Source organism: Motacilla alba, chromosome 4 (genome assembly GCF_015832195.1).
Source record: "Motacilla alba alba isolate MOTALB_02 chromosome 4, Motacilla_alba_V1.0_pri, whole genome shotgun sequence".
NCBI lineage: Eukaryota > Metazoa > Chordata > Aves > Passeriformes > Motacillidae > Motacilla > Motacilla alba.
The window spans coordinates 46,079,708-46,103,311 of record NC_052019.1 but is presented as its reverse complement, the minus strand read 5'-3'; the positions used below and the strand labels follow the sequence as shown (position 1 = coordinate 46,103,311).

General features: G+C 35.5%; 1 protein-coding gene across 2 annotated transcripts in view; it reads left to right on the top strand.

The window, feature by feature from the left end:
- Positions 1 to 17,781, top strand: part of SEC24B (SEC24 homolog B, COPII coat complex component) — a 45,078-nt gene extending 27,297 nt beyond the window's left edge. Inside the window, exons 8-23 of one of the 2 annotated variants that reach the window (XM_038135152.1) lie at positions 469 to 595; positions 1,219 to 1,328; positions 2,246 to 2,358; positions 3,699 to 3,817; positions 4,214 to 4,269; positions 4,579 to 4,785; positions 5,147 to 5,270; positions 5,892 to 6,050; positions 6,477 to 6,650; positions 7,292 to 7,402; positions 8,627 to 8,802; positions 10,377 to 10,514; positions 12,693 to 12,797; positions 13,858 to 13,950; positions 15,597 to 15,700; positions 16,878 to 17,781. In XM_038135152.1, the coding sequence (XP_037991080.1) occupies positions 469 to 595; positions 1,219 to 1,328; positions 2,246 to 2,358; positions 3,699 to 3,817; positions 4,214 to 4,269; positions 4,579 to 4,785; positions 5,147 to 5,270; positions 5,892 to 6,050; positions 6,477 to 6,650; positions 7,292 to 7,402; positions 8,627 to 8,802; positions 10,377 to 10,514; positions 12,693 to 12,797; positions 13,858 to 13,950; positions 15,597 to 15,700; positions 16,878 to 16,992 (2,031 nt within the window). In that variant the 3' untranslated portion in view covers positions 16,993 to 17,781. The remainder of the gene's footprint in view (positions 1 to 468; positions 596 to 1,218; positions 1,329 to 2,245; positions 2,359 to 3,698; positions 3,818 to 4,213; positions 4,270 to 4,578; positions 4,786 to 5,146; positions 5,271 to 5,891; positions 6,051 to 6,476; positions 6,651 to 7,291; positions 7,403 to 8,626; positions 8,803 to 10,376; positions 10,515 to 12,692; positions 12,798 to 13,857; positions 13,951 to 15,596; positions 15,701 to 16,877) is intronic. The other variant, XM_038135151.1, reaches the window with a different exon arrangement.
- Positions 17,782 to 23,604: the final 5,823 nt, after the last annotated feature.

Genomic DNA, 23,604 nt, shown 5'->3' with positions numbered 1-23,604 from the left:
TATAAGATTGACGCTATATTTATAAGTTTCATTCATTCATGTTAAGCAACTCCTCTCAATCTAATTTATTAGCATTTATGTAAAAATGTGAATAACTGTCTGGTATGACTTTTTTTTTTTGTGTGGTTTTTATGTAAGATTTGCTGTCCATCATATTTCTTATGGAGTCACTCAAAAGTTGTCCTTTTGCCATAGTAGCTGTAATTTAAAGTAGTTTCATTTAAGATCTTACTACATCTTTGACTTTGAGACTATATTAAGACAATAATTAAGTATTAATTTTTTTGGTTTTAGAGGGAGATTGTTTTTAATAGACATCATACTCTGTGAAATTGAACTGAACAGCTAAAAGGAAAGATGATAGAAAATGAAGCCTCACAAAGCTTTTATGAACTGTACTGCACAGAGATGATTTCTGTAAAGTATATTACATACCTTTGTAACAGCTTTTCATTGTTTCCTTTTTAGCAATTGCCAGTAATAACATCAAGCACAATAGTGAGATGCAGATCCTGCAGGACTTACATCAACCCTTTTGTTTCTTTCATCGATCAAAGGCGGTGGAAATGCAACCTGTGCTATAGAGTTAATGATGGTAAGTGACTGTAGCAGGAGATGCTTGCATTTATAGAATCTCTTTGAGTATTTACATTGTATCAGTCCATGGGATATTTTAGATTAAAACATAAACTACACTGACAATGTCCTTATGATCCAGAGAGTTTGAAAAATGTCTAAAGGCAGATGTGTTGTGCTTTTTCTTGAAGCAAAAGATCGTTTTGCAATCTTTATGGACATGAAGAAAATGTATTCATAATATGCTGATTCCTTGTCTAATGAAATCAGCTAATCCCACTGACTGCTGTTGCAATATGCAAATGGAAACATGATGACAGCTACAAACGGGGCCAGAGGTTATGAGAAACAGTACACATTGCTGCTTGTTGTGAAATGCTCTGCTTGCATTGCTGTTTTATAGTTGGGGCTCTATTGTTGTTTAAAATATATAAATTTTCTGTCCAATTGCTGAACTTTGATATTAAAGATACGCTTGAGATATTTGAAATGTTCCTTTTTTTATGTATCTTTAATGTAAATTTTTTGCTATTGCAGTAATTGAAGTGTGCTCACATTACTTGGCATTTAGCTGCAATAATGGTTTTTATTTTCTGACAAAAATATAATCTGTATTTGGGGGGTAATTTTTTTTTTTAATAGTTCCTGAAGAATTTATGTATAATCCTCTGACACGGTCTTATGGAGAGCCTCACAAACGGCCAGAGGTGCAAAATTCTACAGTGGAATTCATTGCTTCTTCAGACTATATGGTAAGTTTTCATAGTAACTTCAACAGCAATTGCATATTAATATAATAGTGCTTGAAATTTAAGTTTCAATTCAATGGTGTGTATTAATTTTTCTGTGAAGCTCCTCTTAACACCAAGGAATAGTTAAATTCATATTTTAAGTTTTGTCTGATGTAAGCAGTCATAAGCTTTTGAGTAAAAAGTAATTGAATGTGTGTTGTCATTCAGTGTAGTTTAATGTGGCACAGTCAGATTTGAATCTGATGCAGTGTGATTTTTACCTTTCTCCTTTATTTTGAGGATGTTTTGAAAGACCAGTCATAGAATGATGAGCAAATTAATTCAGCTTCTAATTTTTAGTTAGTAATTGTGAAGAAATGTTTCTTATTAGGAGTCAGCTTACAATTGCTGGGATGGTGGTCTTGTCTGCCTGGGAAAAGGCCTACTTCATAATGACATTATTAGCAGCAACAAAAATAAATAGTTCTCTTGTCTTTGAATTGAAACATTGTGGCAGACATTTTACAGTGAATAAACAGCTTAAACAGGTACATAATTGGGGGAAGGGTGTAGGTAGAATGCTTTAACCCTGTTTTATGGATCACATTGTCCATGTACTGAAAGAGCAATGGAATTTAAAAGATGGAAGTCTGTATCTTTCATCATGTTTGAATTGACAGTTGGAAGGAGGGGCTTAAATATCCTTTTTTCCCCTGAAGTATAACATTTTTGTTATTACAAATGACAGTTATTAACCACTGGGGAATGTGGTTAAGTCTGTCTGCATATTGCTTAGTAAATTATCTTTATTGCATAATGTATACCTTGCATTTTTCTAAGTATTCCCTTTTCCTACTTCCCTTTCTAATGACTAATCACTTTTAACATTTCTTTGAATATGATTTTTGAGTGTTTTTATTTTTTTTTTTACTTTGTAGCTTCGTCCTCCTCAGCCTGCGGTATATTTATTTGTTTTAGATGTGTCTCATAATGCAGTGGAGGCTGGATATTTGACAATACTCTGCCAGTCATTGCTGGAAAACCTGGACAAGTAAGAGTATAAATAACTTTTTCAAGTCAGATAACATGTTGTTATGAAAAATTGTAACTGAAAATTTTGAAGGAAATTTCAAAGTGCCTAAATATTCTGTCCCTAAAGGGCAGAAGTTCCATTGCCTGGGATTCCTTCTCCGCATGTGTATCTGCATATAATTTAATCATTTATCTGTAAGGAATATTTAGCTGTAACTTCTAATAACATGTTGATTATACAAAGATTTTTAAATTTCATTCTTCCCCCTTGCTGAGACCAAGAAAAATAATAAATTACAGTGGTTAAATTATCTGATTCTTGTGCTAAAAGATCTGAGGTGCTGCAAACTGGAACATTGTAACCACGAGACTGAGACTGCCTGGGTGAATTGTGTTATCAGTTTGGTTTTTTTAGATCACAGTTACCCTGTGGGGTTTTTTTTTGCCCTGGGACAGCATGTATGGGATTGTTCTGGGTGCATTTTGAGTGAGGGTTAATGAGCTTCACTGTGTTCATGCCTTTTGACAACTAATCCTGTGGAGGTTTTGCCTTGAAAATTCCTTTCTACAAGTTTTTCTTGGTGAACTTGGTTTTCTCATGAAGAAGACAACATCTACACTAAAAATCTTTGCTTCCATTTTTTGGTTCAGTCTTTCTTTGTTCGGTTTTTTATAGCTATTTTGTCAACAGAATTTCAGAAACATGTTTGATTATTTTAGGAAAATTCATAAAATTCTATGCTAAGTCCACAGGAGAATCAGTGCATCCACCTCGTTTATATACCCAGATGGTAACAACAATATTTGCCTTTAATGCTCTTGGTCACGTCATAGTTTTCAGCACTTTCTGATGTTTTTAATATTTTACTTGAGAAATCCCCTGTAGTCTTTAATTTTGCATTATGCCATACAGTGAAATATGGTCCACATAAGAAAAAATAGAGACACTGGATTTTGGTTTAGAGCTGTAAGTACTCTGTAACTGCATTAGTAAATGTGGGTTCTGAATCAGGAAAGGGCAGAATGCCTTGTTTTCTATTAAAGAACTGGGAAGGCTGCCTTCTTTCATGTATCAGTCTAATGTTTAAATGAATTTACTAAGCTCTTATGGAACAAAGCATCAATATATTAGTGAGTGCTTATCTGTAACACTTGGTCTTATAAACTGTATCATTTGTAAACTGTATCATTCAGAAAATGTTGAGGAAGTATTGATTGTATTAGTGTTTCCTTCTTATGTTCTCCCTTCACTTCTTTACACATGAACTGAGTTTCTCCTCTCATGAGCAGGAGCCCTGAGTATCTATATGTCTTGAGAGAGAGATTTAGGGCTTAATAGTTTATTTTTTAATGCTTCAGGCTGCCTGGAGATTCAAGAACAAGAATAGGGTTCATAACGTTTGACAGCACTGTTCAGTTTTACAACTTGCAAGAAGGTTTATCACAGCCTCAGATGCTGATTGTCTCAGATATTGATGGTGAGTAAAAAGAAAATGGAAGCTGAATTTTTGAGAATCTATTATTTTTTTTTCCCAGAACAAAGGTTAGAGTCTCCCAGCTATTTGGTATTAGGTCAATGTTATTGAATATTTTTTGAAAAATAGTCTTGCACTAACTAGAGAGTAGGTGATGTTTAAAATGGGAAATTCAATAGTTAATTTTGCTTTGAATCAGACAAGCTTTGTATGGACCGTATTACTCTAACACACTTTTATCTGCATATAATTTACTTATCTGCAAGGAATATTTTGCTGTAACACACACAGTAGAAAAGTAGACTGTTTCATGGTGTTTGTAGCAGTGGGCAATGAAATGTATTGTTCTATTTTAGTGTTATTTTTTCTTTAATAAATTTTTTTCCATTCTCTCCACAGATGTTTTCTTACCTACACCAGATAGTTTACTTGTAAATCTCCATGAAAGCAAAGAGGTATGATTGCTCAAAACACATCATTAAATTTAAGGTTAAATATTCAAAACAGATGTTCCTGTTAAACTTTGAATTCAAACTTAATCTTCATAATATGTAGTTCCAATGCTAATTGTTCATTTTGGAAATGTTTCATTAATACATCATAGCTTTTAAAATTACAAGTTTGTTTTCCTTAGTGTGTTAAAATAGAACTGAAATATTTGGTACCAATTCTGCCACTTCAGTCGTGGCAGTGTACTTTTTGGAAACAACAGAAAATCTCAAGCTTGCAGAATCTCATAAAATACTTTTCAATCTGTTCTGCAGCTGATAAAAGATCTATTGAATGCATTACCAAACATGTTCACCAATACAAGGGAAACACACAGTGCATTGGGCCCTGCTCTTCAGGCTGCATTTAAACTGATGTCTCCAACGGGTGGTCGGATCTCTGTGTTTCAAACTCAGTTACCGTCTTTGGGAGCAGGGCTTTTGCATTCCAGAGAGGATCCCAATCAAAGGTCAAGCACAAAGGTAAAAAACTTCCCTTACTATTAATTTCAAAAGACTAAGGACTGGCCATGTCTTTCTGACCTGTAGTTCTGCAGATCAGTTGCTTTGTCTTCATTTATAGCAGTTAGCTAAATTTTAATTATGTCTATGTTTATGCATTTAAGATCCCTACTTTATACGTGTATGTGTGATATTACTTGTTTTGAAGTGCATGAGCTGTCTTTGGCCTTTGGGCCATAATTTTTCTTGGCAAGCAAAAGAAGCTGCAAATATTTGTGACTCAGTTACTCAGATGCTGCTGAATAGTATGTCTTTTGGCCCATGAAGTCTAAAAAGCATGATTGTTGTCATAACTCCTCCCTGTATGATTTATTTACTAAAGGTGGTCCAGCATCTAGGTCCAGCAACAGACTTTTATAAGAAGTTGGCACTGGACTGCTCCGGCCAGCAAACTGCTGTGGATTTATTTCTCTTAAGTTCACAATATTCTGATCTAGCTTCTCTTGGTAAGGAATGATTCCCTCTTTCTGCACTGTTGCTCTCTTCAGAAGGATGGGCTACCTCAGGAATTCTATAGTCATGTAAATATTTTAGCACTTCCGTAATTGCAGCTCATGTTGCAACGGAATTGACCTTGAAGTTGATGGAAGTAAAGAACAGAAATATTACATTGGTGGTATCAGACAATTTATTCTAAGATTTCAAAGTTTTAAATGAGAAGTATTCTCCTGCTCAAGAACAGGAAACAGAAACGTGGCCAGGAATAAATGAAGTTTAATTATAGGGGTAGAACAGTTTTCATCCTTTGATAATTATCCAAGATTTGTCTCTGTACAAACACCTAATTTTACCTCTACACCATTAGATATTTCTGCAAGCACTTCAATCTTAGCTGCCAAATGTAGGATGCTTATTGAGCTTGGTGTGTAATTACATCATTATGTGTTGAGGTGATTCAATTCTATCTTCACTTGCCTGGGTCTGGGACAGTTCTCATTGTCTTTCTGATGTGGGTGATATTGACAAGATGAAGGTAGATGTGACTTGTGGAAGTCTGGACACAATTTTTATGTCCTGATTTCATGTTACAGTTTTACTTGTTAACTGTATCTTTGCTTCCTTCACAGCTTGCATGTCCAAGTATTCTGCTGGATGCATCTATTACTATCCATCTTTCCATCGTAGCCATAATCCTGCTCAGGCTGAAAAATTGCAAAAAGACCTGAAAAGGTACCTTACAAGGAAGATTGGATTTGAAGCAGTTATGCGCATAAGATGTACAAAAGGTGTGTCTTAAATACTGATTACTATGGAACCGTTGGTGTAAATGTGTTAGAATCATTTTGAATGTGCTTAGTCTTTAGCAACATTAAATTGACTGTTATTTTTCCTTCTTTGAAGAGTAAAAGAGTTACCTTCTTTATGTTAAGTTAGCTTTTGGTGTTTGATTTTTTGGTTTTTTTGGTTGATAGTATCATCTCTCTGTAAGTTGATATGTGTAGTGTAGGACATCACTCCCTCTGGAGTGTTCAGAATTGAACATGAACTCTACAGGATCATGCTGAAATGTCTAATGATTCATGTAATTGGTTCTACATGATAGAATTTTTACTGTTTTCTTCGACCTTAGCTTGAGGGCTAGGGTTTTAGTTATTGGTGAGAGTTTTCCGTGCTGTTTTAACCTCACTCTGAATTATTTAATCTGATTCTAGGTCTTTCAATACACACTTTCCATGGGAATTTTTTTGTACGATCTACTGATTTACTGTCCCTTGCCAATGTCAATCCTGATGCTGGATTTGCAGTACAAATGTCCATAGAGGAAAGTCTGACTGACACATCTTTGGTTTGTTTTCAAACAGCTCTTTTGTATACTTCCAGTAAAGGTAAATAAATTCAAATTAGTCACTGGGGTTTTTGTTTCTCTTTATGGTGTAATGTTTGTAAAGTTAGTTCCATAGCCTTTTCTTGTTCTCTATACCCTAAAAGAATCTTGTCAGAGCTAGTAAGCCTACTTGGCAGTTAATCACATAATGGAAATCCTTATAAACACTGTTTTAATGTGAAAATTTCATCTGCATTTGACATAGTGCTGATTCAGCAGGGCTTTTTTTAGTTATAAAGTCTGGCTATTGTTAGAAGTAGTAACATGTTTGGCAGGCACTTTGTCCAAACACACAGACCTGTGATGGATTGGATCAAGCCGCAATTACTACACTGGGTGAGCATAAAGAATAGCAGCTAATTTCTATGGTGGAAGATGCCACAAAACTTTGGGATGGATGTCAGCGTACTTCATTTGTAGGATCAAAGACACTGTGGATGTTGCTAGTTTGTGTTACCAGTTTGTGCTGCTTTAGAGTAGAATTTTAACAAGTTGAGACCGGGAGACAGTGTTGCCACAGTTTCTTGACTGCTATGGTTTCTAGAATGGGTGCATCTTAAATGGGAGGAGATGCTCTAATGACTGAATTTGTTTACTTCTACCAGGAGAGAATGCAAAATGATTTCCACTAATTTCTCTTAGGTGAGCGTCGAATTCGAGTGCACACACTTTGCTTGCCTGTAGTGAGTTCCCTGTCTGATGTGTATGCAGGAGCAGATGTACAAGCAGTTGTGTGCCTCTTAGCAAACATGGGTGAGTACAGGTCAGGAACATTCACATGTATTTTGGCATGTTCCTAATTCTGCCAGACGTTTAAATGAAGTAGTGAACGGAGCCTGAGTATTATTAAAAAAGGTTGAAGTGCAACACACTGAAGTGTGCTGAACACCTGTGTGTGTAAAAGATGACAAAACCAAATTTATACTGCAACTGTGAACTGAAATACTCCTTGTTCTGAATACTTAGTTGACTTTAGTCTTTTAAAAGGAGCCTTCTTGCTTTGTTTGTCTGGTGGTAAGTAAAGGACAAAGAATCCTAACACACTTGGATCAAAACTCTCATTTTTGTATCATCATTATCATTGTTGTTCACTCAAGCTTTAGCATTCTAGGATTACTTAAGAAACAGTGATTCAGTTTAGCGAGTTGCTGGAGACTAAAAGGGAATTTCTGACAGCAGTGTATCTGAAGTATTGGTTTTCCATCCTTCTGTTGTTTCAGGGTTGAAAATTCTTCCTTATCCCTTAATTGTGGGTCATAAGTAGCTGTTTCATAGACTGCTCTCTCCTGTTAAATGTGTATGACTCTGTGCAGCATTTTAGCACGTGCTATATTATATATTAATATTGAAATCACTTAAAAGAAGTAAATTGTAATTCTGTGTCTTGTGGGATTGTAACTAGATGACCTTTAAGGTCCCTTCCAGCCCAACCATTCTGTGATCTCCTCTTAAATGCACATTCAGTCCAGCAGATGGCTTCCTCCAACCAAAGGATTTGTAGTCCTTGCTCAGCAGACAAAGAGAAAGCAGCATTTAAAGTAATCACTATTATGTCACTGAAGTAATGGAAGAAATTTCTTATGTGAGGGGGTGAAAAAAAATCAAAATTAATTGTGGCAGATCTTATCTTGGAGGTTGGGCAACAGCATTTCAACAATAGCTAAGTTGTTTGTATAATGTTTAAATTTCCATTTAGACTTCACTATGTATGATTGCTTTAAAAATTTCTTTTAATTCTCCAAGAGTACAAAACAGGGAGCCAAAATTAGCTACACAATATCTTTGAGCATTATGAAAGTGAGTTTCTGTATGGACAATCATCTAAATTACTCCTAAAAAAAATTAGGACCGCAGATGTGGGTTTGGGAGTTTTTTTTAGTCTTAAAACATGACCTGGAAGTGCAACTCAAATTTTCAAAGTTCAAGGGAATGAGTGAAGCTGTGTCTGGTAACTTCTTCCCTCCTTCTACCCCCCAGCTGTGGATCGCTCAGTTTCATCCAGCCTTGCAGATGCAAGAGATGCCTTAGTCAATGCCGTGGTGGACTCCTTGTCAGCATACATGTCAACTGCCTCAAATCTGCAGCAGTCCATGCTGATAGCACCAAATTCCCTCAAGCTTTTCCCACTCTATATTTTGGCCCTTCTCAAACAGGTATGTATGATCTAGTGGATTAGTGTTTGATGTATAGTTCATTGTTCCGTTTGAGGAATTCTTCAGTTCTAGGTCAGGCAATGTCTGTACTTCTCTAAAATTATGGAAATTGGTTTACTGTCTTTATGCTGACTGGACTTTGTTGTAGAAGATGACCATAGGAGCTTATTTTAAATTGTTAATGACTGAACCTTTTATTAGTTTCCTTGATTTTGAATTTCTTATATTCTTACAGTTAAAATAAAGATGTAGTTTACAATCAGCATTTCTCAGCTTTTGACAGCTCATTAGTGTAGCCCATAAAGGTTGTTGGAAACTGCTTATTAGTACTTCTTCATTTTTATTTTATGAAGGAAGAAACAAGTATTTTCCAATACATATTTTTGTCCTTTAAATTTCCAAGAAAAAAAATGAGTTTCCATGGAAATACAGTAAAACTTATTATAGAAACTCAAGTGATATAGTTGAAAGATCACATAGAAGTAGTTACTACTTTTTTAATATTATTTTTTAATAATATCTTTGTTTGGATTACTATACTTCATACTTAAAAAGAGAGCTTCCTGCAGGGTTTTGTTATGAATAAATCTCACTGCCTAAAGTTTTTCAAGTCTGACAGTTCTGGGTTCTGTTATGATGAATAAACCTTTATATAAGTCTTCTAAGAGATCCAAGCGTAATAATTTATTTTCTTTGGCTAAGTGATTACTTCAGTCTTTAATATACTGATTATGATTTTTTTGATACTTGCATGACAAGTGCAGTTAATGGCGAGGAAAAAGCAGAGCGTTTATTATCAAGATCTGTGTAAAAGACAGAAATAAGAGTGGCTGGGAAAAGTTGTTTAGGTTTGGATTTTTTATTATCTTTATTAGCAATAATAAAATATGGGATATAGAGAAACCAAAATCAAAATGCTTGTGGCAGACAAGAAGGAGTGATGTCCTTAGCTTTGCTGTGGAAATGAATATGAACTCTGATTATAGCAATGTTCTCCACTGAGTTAGAATATGATGTTTAATTCATTGTGTTGCTTCTCACAGCAATTGTGTACCAGTTACTTCTAAAGGAGATCTGAAAAATTCAGTAGGAGAGAGTTAAAAAATAAATTTTATCCCATGGGAGTCTAGTTTCTCCTATAAAACATGAAAGTATGTTTCCTTTCCAAAACTTTTCCTTAACATTGAATTCTTAGTACTATAAAGTCAGAGTTAATCTTGTGCACATATGTACCTTGCCTGAACTCTGCTTGCCTCATATTTTTCCTGTGCTAGCTTGCACTAGTGAGTTTCACTAGCCAGTGTCACTTGTCGAGAATAAAAATGAGAAATGCTGGCCCAGTTGCATGCAAATTTTAGACAAAGTGAGGGAGAAATTTATTCTCCTTCATCAATAAGGAGGGGCTAGATTATGTTTTAAAAATCTTGCTGAAACTCTATGATTAAGATTCTACCAATAAGATACATTTCTTTACAAAAGCTTTACCACGTTCGCTGGACACTTTGAAAGTACGAAATGACCTCTTACATAAAGTAAAGTACAGGATTTGTTTGAGTGGTAATGTTCTCTTGCAGAAAGCCTTCAGAACAGGCACAAGTACACGCTTGGATGATCGTGTCTATGCAATGTGCCAGATGAAGAGCCAGCCTCTTGTTCATTTGATGAAGATGATACATCCCAACTTGTACAGAATAGACAAGTTGACTGATGAGGTAATGTATGAAGCCTGGTTATGGCATTTCCTAGTTTTAATGGCCCATTAAATTTGGTGTTGTGCTGCAGTAATTTTATGTTGTTATTGTAATACAAATGGAGCATTTCCCCTGAGTTATAAAAAATCAAGAAAAACATTATTTTCAAGTTTTGAGTTGCAAGTATGGTAGTGCAGTATGAGCAGAACTGTGGTTTTACTTCATCTTGTTTCAATGACCATAGTAATGCCATAATTTTTTATCATACCAAGAAAGTAAAGAAATTATATATATTGGAGACATTTCAGTGTGTTTTTATTATTTAGAACTGTCTGTGGTAAATGAGTGTCGTCGATCTGATGGATGATTCAAGGTTTTATATACAGAAATCAGATAGAGTTGCCCGCAATAACAGCCTTCCAGTGGTTTCTCAGATTGAAGAGGATAAAACAGAATTTTACTTCTAGATGGTTGTGATCAGACTGAGAAAGTACTTCATGTACAAAACCAGCTTTTATTATTTCATCTTCTACAGATTTAGCCTAGGAAATGCATTCATTTTTTTTAATAGTAAGAAGCGAGATGGGGTTTTATTTAAGGTCAAAGTTAGTTATAATGGCAAAAATGAGGGGGTTTATAAATAAGATTTTATCATTTTATTAGTCCCTAGTTTTGGAAAAGTATATGTAAGAGTTTGTTTCTACGTGATAGAAGATTATATGGTAAACTGAATAGTTTCACTGGCAGTGGTATTGTATTGTTCAGCACAACCTCTGAGCTATTTGTAGTCTTAAAGTTTCTTTTAAGGTATTTCATAAACTCAAATTGGTGAGTCTAAACTCAGTGTTCTTCAGTGGAGTTGCTCTTCTTATACTCCACCCCTACCAGTCGTTGAGATGCCAACTTCAACTGGCCTTGTCAAGTTCTTTTTGTGGCACTTCAAACTGTGTGCTTGTGCTGTAAAGAATCTGCAGTGTCTTCAGGAGATCCAGTTTTATTAGCAAATGCTTTCAGATCAGTTTTTGGAGTACAATAATACAAAAATAGGGCTTATTTTACCTACTGAAATTAATTGTCAAACCAGATGTGAAATCATAACAGGACGCTAATCTGCCATTTAGTACTGCTTCAGTTTAAAGTATTTGTGAAAGAGGCTGCTCTTCAATGTCTTGTTGCTTAAAAAATTATGTAAAATTTAAATTAAAAAAACCTAAAAATTAAATTAAAAATTTTAATTCAAATTTTGAAGTATTTTTAAAATAATACAGAATTCCTTTTAAATGTTTTTGCTAGTTTTCTTTTCTCTTAACACTTGATTCTTGAGAGTATTGAGTAAAGCCTGGAACTTGCTCTAGTGGAATTCAGTAACTTGATTTTCATAACTATGTCTAAATCCCCAGAAGCTGCTAATCTGTGGCGTTGTGGTACGAAATTTTTTAAGTAGTGATTTTTTAAAATAATCTTATACTACATGGTATGTGCTCAGTCAGTAGAGTGTTTTTCCCCTATATTATTTGCAGAATGCTTCAGGGTTTCTTGAGATGTCTGGCCTGTTTTTGTTTTGGAGAAGGAAGCAACTTTATTGTGAAAATACTGGGGGGTTGTGTTCATGTTTTTTTTTTATTTTTGTTTTTGTTTATTTATTGCTGGGGAGAAAGGCAGGGTATTTTTTAATAATGTTAGTGCAAACAGCCAGATTCTTTAATCAGATCAGTCACAGGCTCTGTGAACAAACCCAAGGATCACTTCAGGCAGGATCTTAAATCAGGGGACTTCCTGTTAATTGAATGCAATAATACACTGAACCCTTCCTTACAGAGACTAGAATTTGATGGTTTTCTGTTCTTGCAGCATTTCTAGTGAAATTGAATGCAATGGAAAAAAAAACAGAGGTTGTTTGTCGAAAACTTAGGTGTCAACAGTAGTAATAATTTTGAAATTTTGACATCTGTAGCATCAAAAATGTTACATAAGCATCTTAAATTAATTTGCATTATTATGTTTTAGGTACTAAAGTAGCCTTTAGAATAAGTAACATTCTAGAACTGTTTGATGTACATAACAAAATACTATGTTAAGCCTAAAATGATTATATGAGAATCCTCAGAATTTTACTAGATATTATCAGTGTTTTTCCTGTTTTGTTTTATCTTTAAAGGTAAAATTCTAGTGTTACTGAGTATTGGGTTTTTATTGCAGAGTACAATACATGTAAATGACAGAGTTGTTCCTCAGCCACCCCTTCAGAAGTTGTCTGCAGAGAAGTTGACAAGAGAAGGAGCTTTTCTTATGGATTGTGGTTCAGTAAGTTAAAATTTTACACATGCTTTTAAAAAAAATTTTCTAAAGGGAAAAAGAAAACCAAAAAGCAGTACCTGCTGTGTTGTTAAAACCAGTCAGCTCTCAGCAATAGCAGTGTTGTGAATCAGCATTCCAGGTAACCTGACAGTAATCTGTGTTCCAGTGAAAAGCTTTCATATTTTGATCTGAGGCTGTATTTATCTTTGAGGCTGTAGAGGTTGATTTTTTTCATGCAAGACTGGTCAAAATATACCAAGAGTTCACATCAAGATGTTTTTTTTATGGAATTTATGTATTTTTTACTTTCCAGAATTTCTTTTAATGGCTATTAAATTGCACATACTAGAGGATTTTACAAACCCTTGATGCAGGAATGTTCTCAGATACACACAAAGAGTGGGTTTATGATTTGTGGCCTGTGTTATGTAAGAGTTGCAAGTGAGAGGGAATTGGAGACTGAACAAAATCTGTAGGTACAGCTTAAGGTATTTGTAGAAATTGCACTAAAACACACTCAATTGAATAAAGCATTATGCTACTCCAGTGGCATACTCCAGTCTAGAAGGTTCTTTTAACCTTGAATCACTTCAGGGCTGAGTGTGAATGTAAAACCAGCTTTTGTCTCCAGACCTCTGAAATAATTATTACAATAAGCTTTGATAATTGGTGCTTTGCTTCTGATTGGGAAGCCAGTGTGCAGTAACCAACAGAATGGTGTGACTTCAGATAATTTGAGGGGTTTCATTTAAGGAGATAACATGAGAAGTTACTGCATTAAGTGTTCCATTATAAATGTGTCCTGCAACCTCATTATTTCAGTATTTGAATTCTAGCTATATTTTTTTTTTTTACATTTAATGATCTAAGTGTTACCAATGTACTGATTATTTACACACTTACTTATGAATATAGACATGTATGTATGAACTGCAACTGGAACACTCAAATGATTAATTTGCATGGAAGTTACTATTCTGGTATTATTCCTGTTGCATCACCCCTTGACTGTTTTCTCTAAAATGTATGCATGGCCTTTTCTAAAACCGATTCTGACATCTTACAGATTTTTTACCTTTGGATTGGAAAAAACTGTGATAATAACTTCATAAAAGATGTCCTTGGATACCCAAATTATGCATCAGTGCCACAGAAAATGGTAGGCATTCTAATGAGTTGAACTGTATACGGCTTACACTTGGAATGTGCATTTAATCTACTTATTTCTGCATTTTCAGTTTTTAATTATGTAACTATGAGTTAGGTTGGGCTTTTTCATAGTTAGGTACCTTCTAACCTCTTGTCAGCTTCATAGGAACCAGATAGAAGTTGTCGGATGTTTTCAAGGAAAGAATGTAAAGATATAAATTTCATAATTCATGAAATGCCAAACAGTTGCTCTGTAACATAACTGCTTTTAATATTTTAATGGAAATACATGTGCATTCACAAGAATAGGAAATAATTTCACAGGATGAATACAAAAATTATCTGTTCAGATCTGTTAATAATTAAGATTAGAGTTAGTTCATTGATAACAGTTTTCAGAAGCCTTGTGTTCTCTAAACATGGTGTAAGTTACCAAATCTGTGGTATGGCACAACAGACCTGTAGGTAACAGTAAGAGTAAAGTTTTACTCAGCTTCCACGCCTTGACTCAATGTTAAAAAGAGAAACTTTCAGCTGTTAGAACTTCAAAGACCCTTGGATGTGTGTTTTGGTGGAGGGGTTTTTATGTTATAACCTGTACTTGTAGTCTAGTGTGTAAAACAGAGCAGCAATTAAAGAGAAGTCTCCTCTTCAGTAAGTAGTGATTCCATAATATCAACAATTGGCAAATAAGGATGGACCCTTTTAAGACACTCTAGGAAAGCTGAGAATCAAATGGTTATATCTAAATAGTACCAAAAAATGATAGCAAAAAACACATAGGTAGGTATTTTCCACTTAAAGTTGCATAGTATCAAGGAAGAAAGTGACAAGAACAGGTTAAGATCTATAAGACTACTAAAAAACTGGATTGTTTGTTCAGAATTTTGTATTTTGTATGTATTAGCAATTCAGAACTGTCCCCTATGACCAGCTGATTAATGGAGTTTCCAGGAGGAACTTAGATAAAGGAAGGATGATACTTTTTAATGGTTATATAGCATCTATTTTAATGAAAATGAGACAAAAACTTACATAAAGTTATCTTTGCTTTTTAATTACACCCTCATTCTACAAAGGTAGCAATAGAACTACTTTAACTGAAATAAATTCCTTTGTGTCATGTTAATTGTCTTTAAGTGTTGTATTGGCCGAAGAGGTGATACACTTGACTCAGTAAATGATACACTTAACTCAGTGAATTGCTCAACCCTTTTAAATCTATTTTTTTCAGCTTATTCCCTAGCCAAAAAGTCGAGTAGCATCTTTCCATTGATATTTACATAAAATTCAGATTTTACTTTTTGTTTCTTCAGTGATGCAAAGTGCAACATGTAAAAACTTGATTGACAGAAGAAGATACAGGCAAGAAGACTGCAAAAGCAGCATTTTGAAAAGATGACTTTGCTGTCTAAAATCTTTTGCACTTAAAACACAGTTAAGTTAGATGTACCCCCTCCTAGATAGCAGTGCAGCACAGATAATATGAACTATTGTCCTTTAAGCTGAAGAAAAACATCTGTGTATGTAAATCCATAGTTGGTAATTTCTTAGCAGAGATTGTGGCTTGAATTATGTTACAACTTTCAGGATCTGTTTTTTTTTAATAGTTTCAATAATAACAGGTGATGGTTTCTTTCAATTACCTTCAACCAGACACAGCTTCCTGAGGTGGATGCACCTTCTTCAGAAAGGACACGATCTTTTATATCTTGGCTTAGAGATAGTAGACCTTTAAGTCCAGTTCTTCAAGTAATAAAGTGAGTATTTCTGTTATGTACTGAGTTGTTGGCTAGCAACTTGTATTTACAATTTCTAATTAAGACTGATGAAAAGTGAGTATATCTGTCTCGGAAGAAACTGAATAACATCACCTTCCCAGCTGATAAACTGCTGTTTATAAAACTGTCTAGTGACAAAGGTTTTCTTTGAATCTAGTGCAAATTCAGTTGCTCATAGTTTCATGGGTAGGAATTAATTGCATATATTTATTAGGAATATACTAAACCTCAGTGGATGTCCTTATGATCAATGGTGTTAACCAGGTTAGTTTCTGGTATAGCTTTTATAATTTCATTATATGTCTATAAAAAAGATTCAAGTAAAGTTAGTAATCTGTAGATCGTTTAATAATTATATGTGTTTGTTACTGAGATCTGCAGGACAGCAGCTGATAGATGAGCCAAGTTCTGAAGCCTTTTCAAGCTATGACTTGCTTAAGGAGGTTTAAATTCTATAAAATGTTTATACTTGAGATTACATTTCACTTGTAGAGTACTTGTTTTACTGAGCTGGGCAGGAGATCACATTTTAGAGAGTATGATGACTTGCTCAGAGAAATGGTACTGAAATATAGGACTGAAGGTCTTGAGCTGTTGGCAGTGAGGCTGCTGCTTGAGTTGTAGGAATTTCTGAGAGACCATAATAAGTAGGAGAGCTTTGCTGCATGCTGCACAACACTGGAACAGAGGATTGTGTCCCAGCAAATTTTTATGGGGGCAATAATTTTGGATACTAGATCTTTGACATGTTACCTTTTCTATTTTGTTGCTAAGGAAGAAAGTCTGGGGAGGGGATTGAGATTACATGTAAACAGAGAGGTAGTTTTTGCATTTTTCATTGCCATCAGCATATTTATTAGCTTCAAAAACAAAATTCTTACATTTCCTTTCTTGTGTTTCTAATTCTAAGTGCTGTATTTCACCTGCTTTTCTACAATTTTATATACTTTAAAAGATGCTGTTTTTTGATAGTGTATTGCAAACTTCAATATTTTTTCTAGATTTTGGATTATTGGCAATTGTAATCTCTTTGTACTGAATTTATATTCCAAATGACAGATAGTAAGCAATTTATTAGAACCTATCACTCTGAATTTGCAGTGGATTTTTTTGCTCAAAATTTGATTTTGCTCAGTACCTTCTCTTCTTCTTTCAGAGATGAGAACCCTGCCAAAACAGATTTTTTCCAGCATTTAATTGAGGATCGGACAGAAGCAGCTTTCTCGTATTATGAATTCCTACTTAATATTCAACAGCAGATTTGTAAGTGACCAAGGAAGAGGTAGAGGAAAAAGTCTGACTTCAGACAGAAGCATGGGCCAAGAGAACCATATGGGAAGTTACAGAAGTGGATATTTGTTCTTCACAATATACAGTGACCAGCACTGTTTTGAAAGCTTTACAGCTAAAGGAGTATACATTTCCAAAAGAATTTTGCAGGTTTCCTTCAGTCTAAAAGTGCTACAAGTGATGAAGTTGTTTCACTAGTAAACTTTAAAATTGGTTTGTACACGTTTCCAGTTGTGCAGCAGTATGGTGCTCTGTTCATTGCAAGCTGATGAATTTATGTAGCTATGTGGGATGATATTTCTTAACAAAATGTACAATTAGGTAAAGCCTTTTTTCTTACATTTGTTATAGTAGCCCTTCCAGATCCAAATCCTTAACAGAGATGTCAAAGGGCAGTGATGTATGTTGGTTGTTTATATGAATTTCTTTTTAAAAGGAATAGTTCATACTTGCTAAAGACTTCTGCAAATTCCCTGTGAAAGTTGTAGAGTTTCAGTAAAGTAAATCAATTGTAGAAATAAAATATATAATGTACATAGCTATTACATTTGTAAAGAAAATGTAAAAAATGTAACTAAAAAAAGACCTAGCTCATTGTGCAGAATTGTTGAGTGCTCGATGATGATGAATTGTTTTGTCCCAGGCTAGACAATGAAGTTGACTATTAAAACATGATAAAAGTATCAATGTAGAAGGAATATAGCTGCTGCTTCTGTTAATTTTAGGTGAATTTATTTATGATTGGCTTACTAATTAAAATATTTTGCTTTATCATGTGGTTTTATATTTATGCAACTATAATCATTTTCCAGCTAAACTCTTACCGAACTGAATATTGAAGAAAACATGTTTACCACCTTATTTCACAGACCTGTGGAAGGGAGGAGAAAACACCACATAATCTGAAATGAGTTTTGATACAGAATTCCTAAACTCCTTCTAAGGCATATCTGTTAACCTTGTTTTGCTTTTTATAACTACTGTAGTCTTGGTCCAGGTATCTGTAACTTGTGTTGTCTGCCATTTAGAGTTAGTGTGGGTAATCACTCACCACTTGTAGATTTGACTTCTGCTGTGATCTAAAGAAAAACAAGAAGGGATGTAAAAATTAATTACATTACATCAGTGAAAGTAAAGGCTTTAAAATTACAAAATTCAAAATGTAATCACACTTGCATATTTCAGAAACTTTATTCTTGCTAATGTTTTGGTAACTCAAGGGTTTGGGCTTTTTGATAGATTAATAACAGATTTTTTCAGTTTCGTTAAGTTGGGACGGTTTTCTTTGGCCTTTTTTTAGAGACACATTAGAATTAATTCATAAAGCACAATCAGTTACACTTAGTTTCCTGAACTTTGTTTATCTGTTTGGTTTAATGAAATGTGACTACAATGGAATAATTAGGTACAAAAAAGTAAATTATGATTAATATGATTACATTTTTATTTAATGTAGCCTTGAAAATGCTGACATTGTATTTTAACTGCTATAGCCCCTGAATCAAATATTCAAGGAGAAAATGTACTAGCTATGGTTTGCAAATGCTTTAAAAGCTACAACAGTTAAATTGCGCCAGTAGTGTTACTCTGCATGTTAGCACAAACTCATTGTTTGGAGAAGATACCTTATATTTGTGTGTTGTCCTTACCTAAATGTGTTTAAGTTACCCAAAGAATTACATAAGAGAAACTTTCCATTTAGTAACTTAATTTATCATGTAATAAACATCTGAGGCAATGCTGAATGTTGTCCCGAAATCAGACCTTCAGGATTTCAGTGCTTGTTTGTAAAGTAATGTGCACTGGGTGAAAGATAAGTGCTGCTGAAGAGTGGGGCATCTTAAAAATCGTTTGTATTTGTGAAGATGAGAAGAGCATGTTAACATTTCAAATGCTCCATGAAGATGCTTTGGATTTGTGAGTTTGGTATTGATATCTGGGAACACATTATGCCATGATTAATTGCAACATATTCTGTAAAATCATTTCTTAAAGCTTTATTCTTCTAGTATAGTTTTTGTATATAAAAAGTATGAAAAGTACATCTTTAAAGCTATTTGTTCAGTAAAATTATTACACAGCACAGAGAATATAGTTATTTTTTTATTAATTATAGAGTACATCTCCATTCTGACTGATTTTTGGTTTAAATTTTAACAATCTAGTCTCATGGAAATACCTTGAATTTGAAACATCTCAGGAATCGGGCTACTGCTTTTAGTCTTTTGATCAATAGAGTATCTGCAGGCATGGCAAGAGTATCTCTCTGAGAAGGAGCTGGGGCTCCTGGTGGACAACAAACTATCCATGAGCCTGCAGTGTCCTTGTGGCCAAGAAGGCCAATGGCATCCTGGGGTGCATTGGGAAGAGCATTGCCAGCTGGTTGAGGGATGTGATCCTGCCCCTCTGCTCAGCCCTGGTGAGGCACATCTGGAATGCTGTGTCCAGTTCTGGGCTCCTCAGCACAAGAGGGACATGGAGCTCCTGGAGTGGGTCCAGCAGAGGCCACAAGGGCGATGAGGGGACTGGAGCATCTCTTATGAGGAAAGGCTGAGGGAGCTGGGTCTGTTCAGCCTCGAGAAGAGACAACAGAGAGGGGACCTCAGTGTTTCTAAGCATCTGAAGGGAGGGTGTGAAGGGGAGGGAGCCAGGCTCTGCTCAGTGATGCCCAGCAACAGGACAAGAGGCAACAGCAGAAAACCAATGCACAGAAAGTTCCACCTGAGCATGAGGAAGAATTTTACAGTGCAGGTGGCTGAGCACTGGAACAGATTGCCCAGAGAGGCTGTGGAGTCTCCCTCACTGGAGATAATTCAAAAGCCATCTGGATGCAATCCTGTGCCGTGTGTCTTGGGATGAGCCTGCTTGAGCAGAGGTGTCAGACCACATAAGCCCTGGTCCCTTCCAACTCAGCATTCTGTGATCTAAATCACAGTTTCTCTTACGATGGCTTGGATCACGCCACTGTAGCAGAAGATACGGATTAAAGATTAATCCCACCAAGGGAAATACTGTGAAGTTCAACAAGCTTGTTGCCTACTTAAGTAAGGCTTAGGAGAAGAGATAAAAGACATACTTTCGTATCTGCTTAAATAATATGCTGAATTGTCCAAAGTAGCTCTCTAGCCATTCTAGGAATTGAACTTTTCTTTAAGTGTCTTCCACATTGCATAGTATAACACATGTCTGTTTCACTAGAAATTTAAGATTTCCCAGGGAAGATGCTTCCCAGCCCCAGCTAAGCAAGTCTTTGGGTGATGAGTTCAAATGTTCAGTATTTTAAATACTGACAGCGGGTATCCCTTTCATGTCTTTGTTCTACAATGCAACATCTTGTATGTCTTTAACCAAGGAAGCAGTATGGAAGTTCCTGTAGAAGAAATTAGAGCCTGTGAAGCTCTTACAATGGTAGGGCGCATGATGCAGCTCCCTGAGAAGCGTTACTTAGCTCAGTTCTTTATTTTGTTCTGAAGCTTACTAGAAATAAACCCATTTATTAATCTTGGTGTAGTGCTTCTCATGGCAGTGAAGGAAAGATGAGCGGGGCAGGTAATTTTGTTCTGCTTTGGCTTTCTGTAAATTGGGTCAGATACTGAAAAGATAGATTTGTCATGGCTGGTGTTTGCAAAAAGCCAAAATCAGTTGTTAGTAATCCTGAGAGTCAAGAGCTCTTCAGTAATATTAAATGTGGAATCAAGTTTTTTCACCAGGTAGATTTTAAGAATTTTATGAAGAAGTTTCAAGGTGGATAAATGAAGAGCTAATTAAAACTTCAGTCACTGATTTCTGCAGTTGGAAGTTTTGGACTGTATTTGTCTTTGCAGGCAGGATGTAACCCTGCAGAAATTCAGTAGCCAGTACGGGGAGCAGGGAGGTCTGAGGCTTAGCTGGCAATGAATTTATGCAATACCCCAAATACGTGTCTGTTATTATGTAAAAATTACTTGAATTATGTTTTGTTTAAAAGCAGTTTTGCATATTTTAATACATGTTAAATTTTTGTATAGTATTTGCTGGTAGTTTATTCAGTTCTAAAAAAGTGTGAGGGGGTTTTACATACCCTGTTGCATCTCAGATTTTCATAAAGGAGGTAGAATATAATCAGAATCACAGATACTTCTGATTTTTAGCATACCAGGATATTTGATAGACTTGTGTTGGGAATTTTAAAGGAAATGGGCAAACTGTAATGATTTATTGATGCAATTTCTTTACCTATCAGCCTCTAGAATTAAAAAAAAGAAAACCATTTCTAGCAGTCTTGCATGTCTTTACTTAAACTGATGTTGTTATATCAAATTCAGGAATCCAGAAAAGTGCGGTTACAACTTTAGCAAATAACTGGGATTGAAGTCTCTTTTGAGAACATTTTATTTTTCTTCACAAGATTCTGATGATTCCTGTCCATATTAAAATCCAAAGACATTTCTACTTCTTGGAGTGTATCAAGAGAATTCTCACATGATTAGCATCATGTAAAAGATAATTACTACAACAATGACAATTCAAATAACTACATATTAGATCTTCCTTCATTTTATGCTTTTAAAGTCATCTGTAGCTAAGGAATTCTTTCTGCTCTTTCCTTTTTGGCAGCAGAATATGATGCCTTCATTATCTGAAGTAGAGCTTAGGAGAGGCCAGAAGTAAAACTGTAATCACTGGTATATGTGCTGGATGTCCTCATCCAGCTTACTGAGCACGTGCAGAGCTTCTGAAAGACTGGCACTTCCCTATCCAGATGATCATGTTTAGGCATTTCTTACAATCTGCCTGAATTTCACAGTGCCTTATATGTTCATTCAAAATAAAAAGCCATTTGCATTTGCAAGTTTTCCCTTTTCCCTCATCCAAGCTATTATTTCAAATTACTAAACCATGTACGTGAAAGTGGAATTTATTCTTGGAGAGCAAGCATGAAATCTTTCAGCCTTCCAAACGTGTTTTGAAACTTTTTAAGTTCCTGGAAGAAGAGTGGAAGCTGCCTGTGCAACACAGACTCTGGCATCTCCAGGAGTGCAGCGGGATCGGTTCTGCAGGAGGAACACAGCCCTGGGAAAAGCAGTGTGTGAGGGGTCTGTCAGCTGCTCCAGCCCTGTCAGGCTGCAGCTGGAGCATCGAGCAGCTCTGCCCATCCACCTGCCCCAGCATCCTGTCTCCTTTAAGAGTGACTGGTATCCGATCGTCGGGCTGAAACATGAGAAATCCCTCGTGTGTAACTTGTCCTACCCTGAGATGCATTTCTACATGACGTATTTAGAGATCAGCTGGATATGTAAAACCCTGTCAGCATTTTTGCTTATCAGAGTAACTGAGTATTGTTGACCTTAGAATGAGTAATCTCTTCTAATGGATGGTTTTGCAATATAATTACCTGTGGAGAAAATTATAACTTTTCCTTCTGTCTGAAAGATTCCAAATGTTTTGTAGCTTCCTGAACTGGGGACAACAGAGCAAGCTGCCCTATACTTTTATTTCTTTAGTACCCTCTTAGGTCTTCTACTTAATTTGTCTTCTGTGGCTTTCAGTTTCTCAATGTGTTTAAATTTCTGATGTCATTTTCATTTGTCTTTCCACACCACCTATTAGGATTATAGTTGACATAAGTGCCTGGTTACTATGCAAGCTATCACAAACAATGTTGCATGAGCTGATTCACGTGAAGGTGGGTATCACCAGCCTTTTCCCTTTTCTAGTCTTTTTCATCCTGAATTCTTGTTACTACGAACTTGGTTAACCAGTAATACCCATGTCTTTAAATAAGCAAGTGTGCTTGTGTTATAAACAATAAATTAAGTTCTGTGTTAGCTTCACAGAGTAATTTAAAACAAAACAAAACAAAACAATAAAAAACAATAAAAAACCAACAACAACAAAAACTAATCAGAAAAAAAACCAAAATGACCAAAGAACCCCCTCAAAACAGAAACCCGTGAACTCTCAGCTCTCCTCAGTGGCAGTTTCCTAAAACTGGAGAAAGACTTTTTCAGCTCCTTCAAAATTTAGCACTTTCCTTAAAAAGAAACCTGGAAGTTACTGAAATCTTGTAGGTATGTGTAGAAACTGCATGTTGTAGAAAAGGAAAAGGTCCAGGCATAACTGCAAGACCTCTTGAAGCAGGTGTTAGAACTCCTAGGAATGTCCTTCAGCTTCAGCTTGTGATTTTTATATGAATAAAATGTAAAATATCTTAGGAGTCAGCCTTCTCTCAAACACATTGCAATGCTTCTGGCAGCCCTTCTTCCTCAGCCTAAAACAGTAACAGGGCAGACAACATGGTACCACCTTGAAGGGAGGAAGGACTGTTACCCAAACAAGAATATTACTACAAAACCCCTTGAAACACTTGCACAAATATGCTCTGCAGAACAGGCTGATGGAGTTCAATGTCCTGGGAAGGGATGGGGCTTGGAGTGGGTACTCAGATCCCTGAGTATTTGCATAAAACAGGATGTCAGACTTTTTAGACTGAATATGGTTGTGACTCATGGAGTTTGTGCTCAGCTCTGGTGGTCATTTGCAATGACTAATGTGAAAAGACAAGGCAAACTAACAAAAAGAACATGCTGTTGTGGGTGTGCATTACTTTCTCT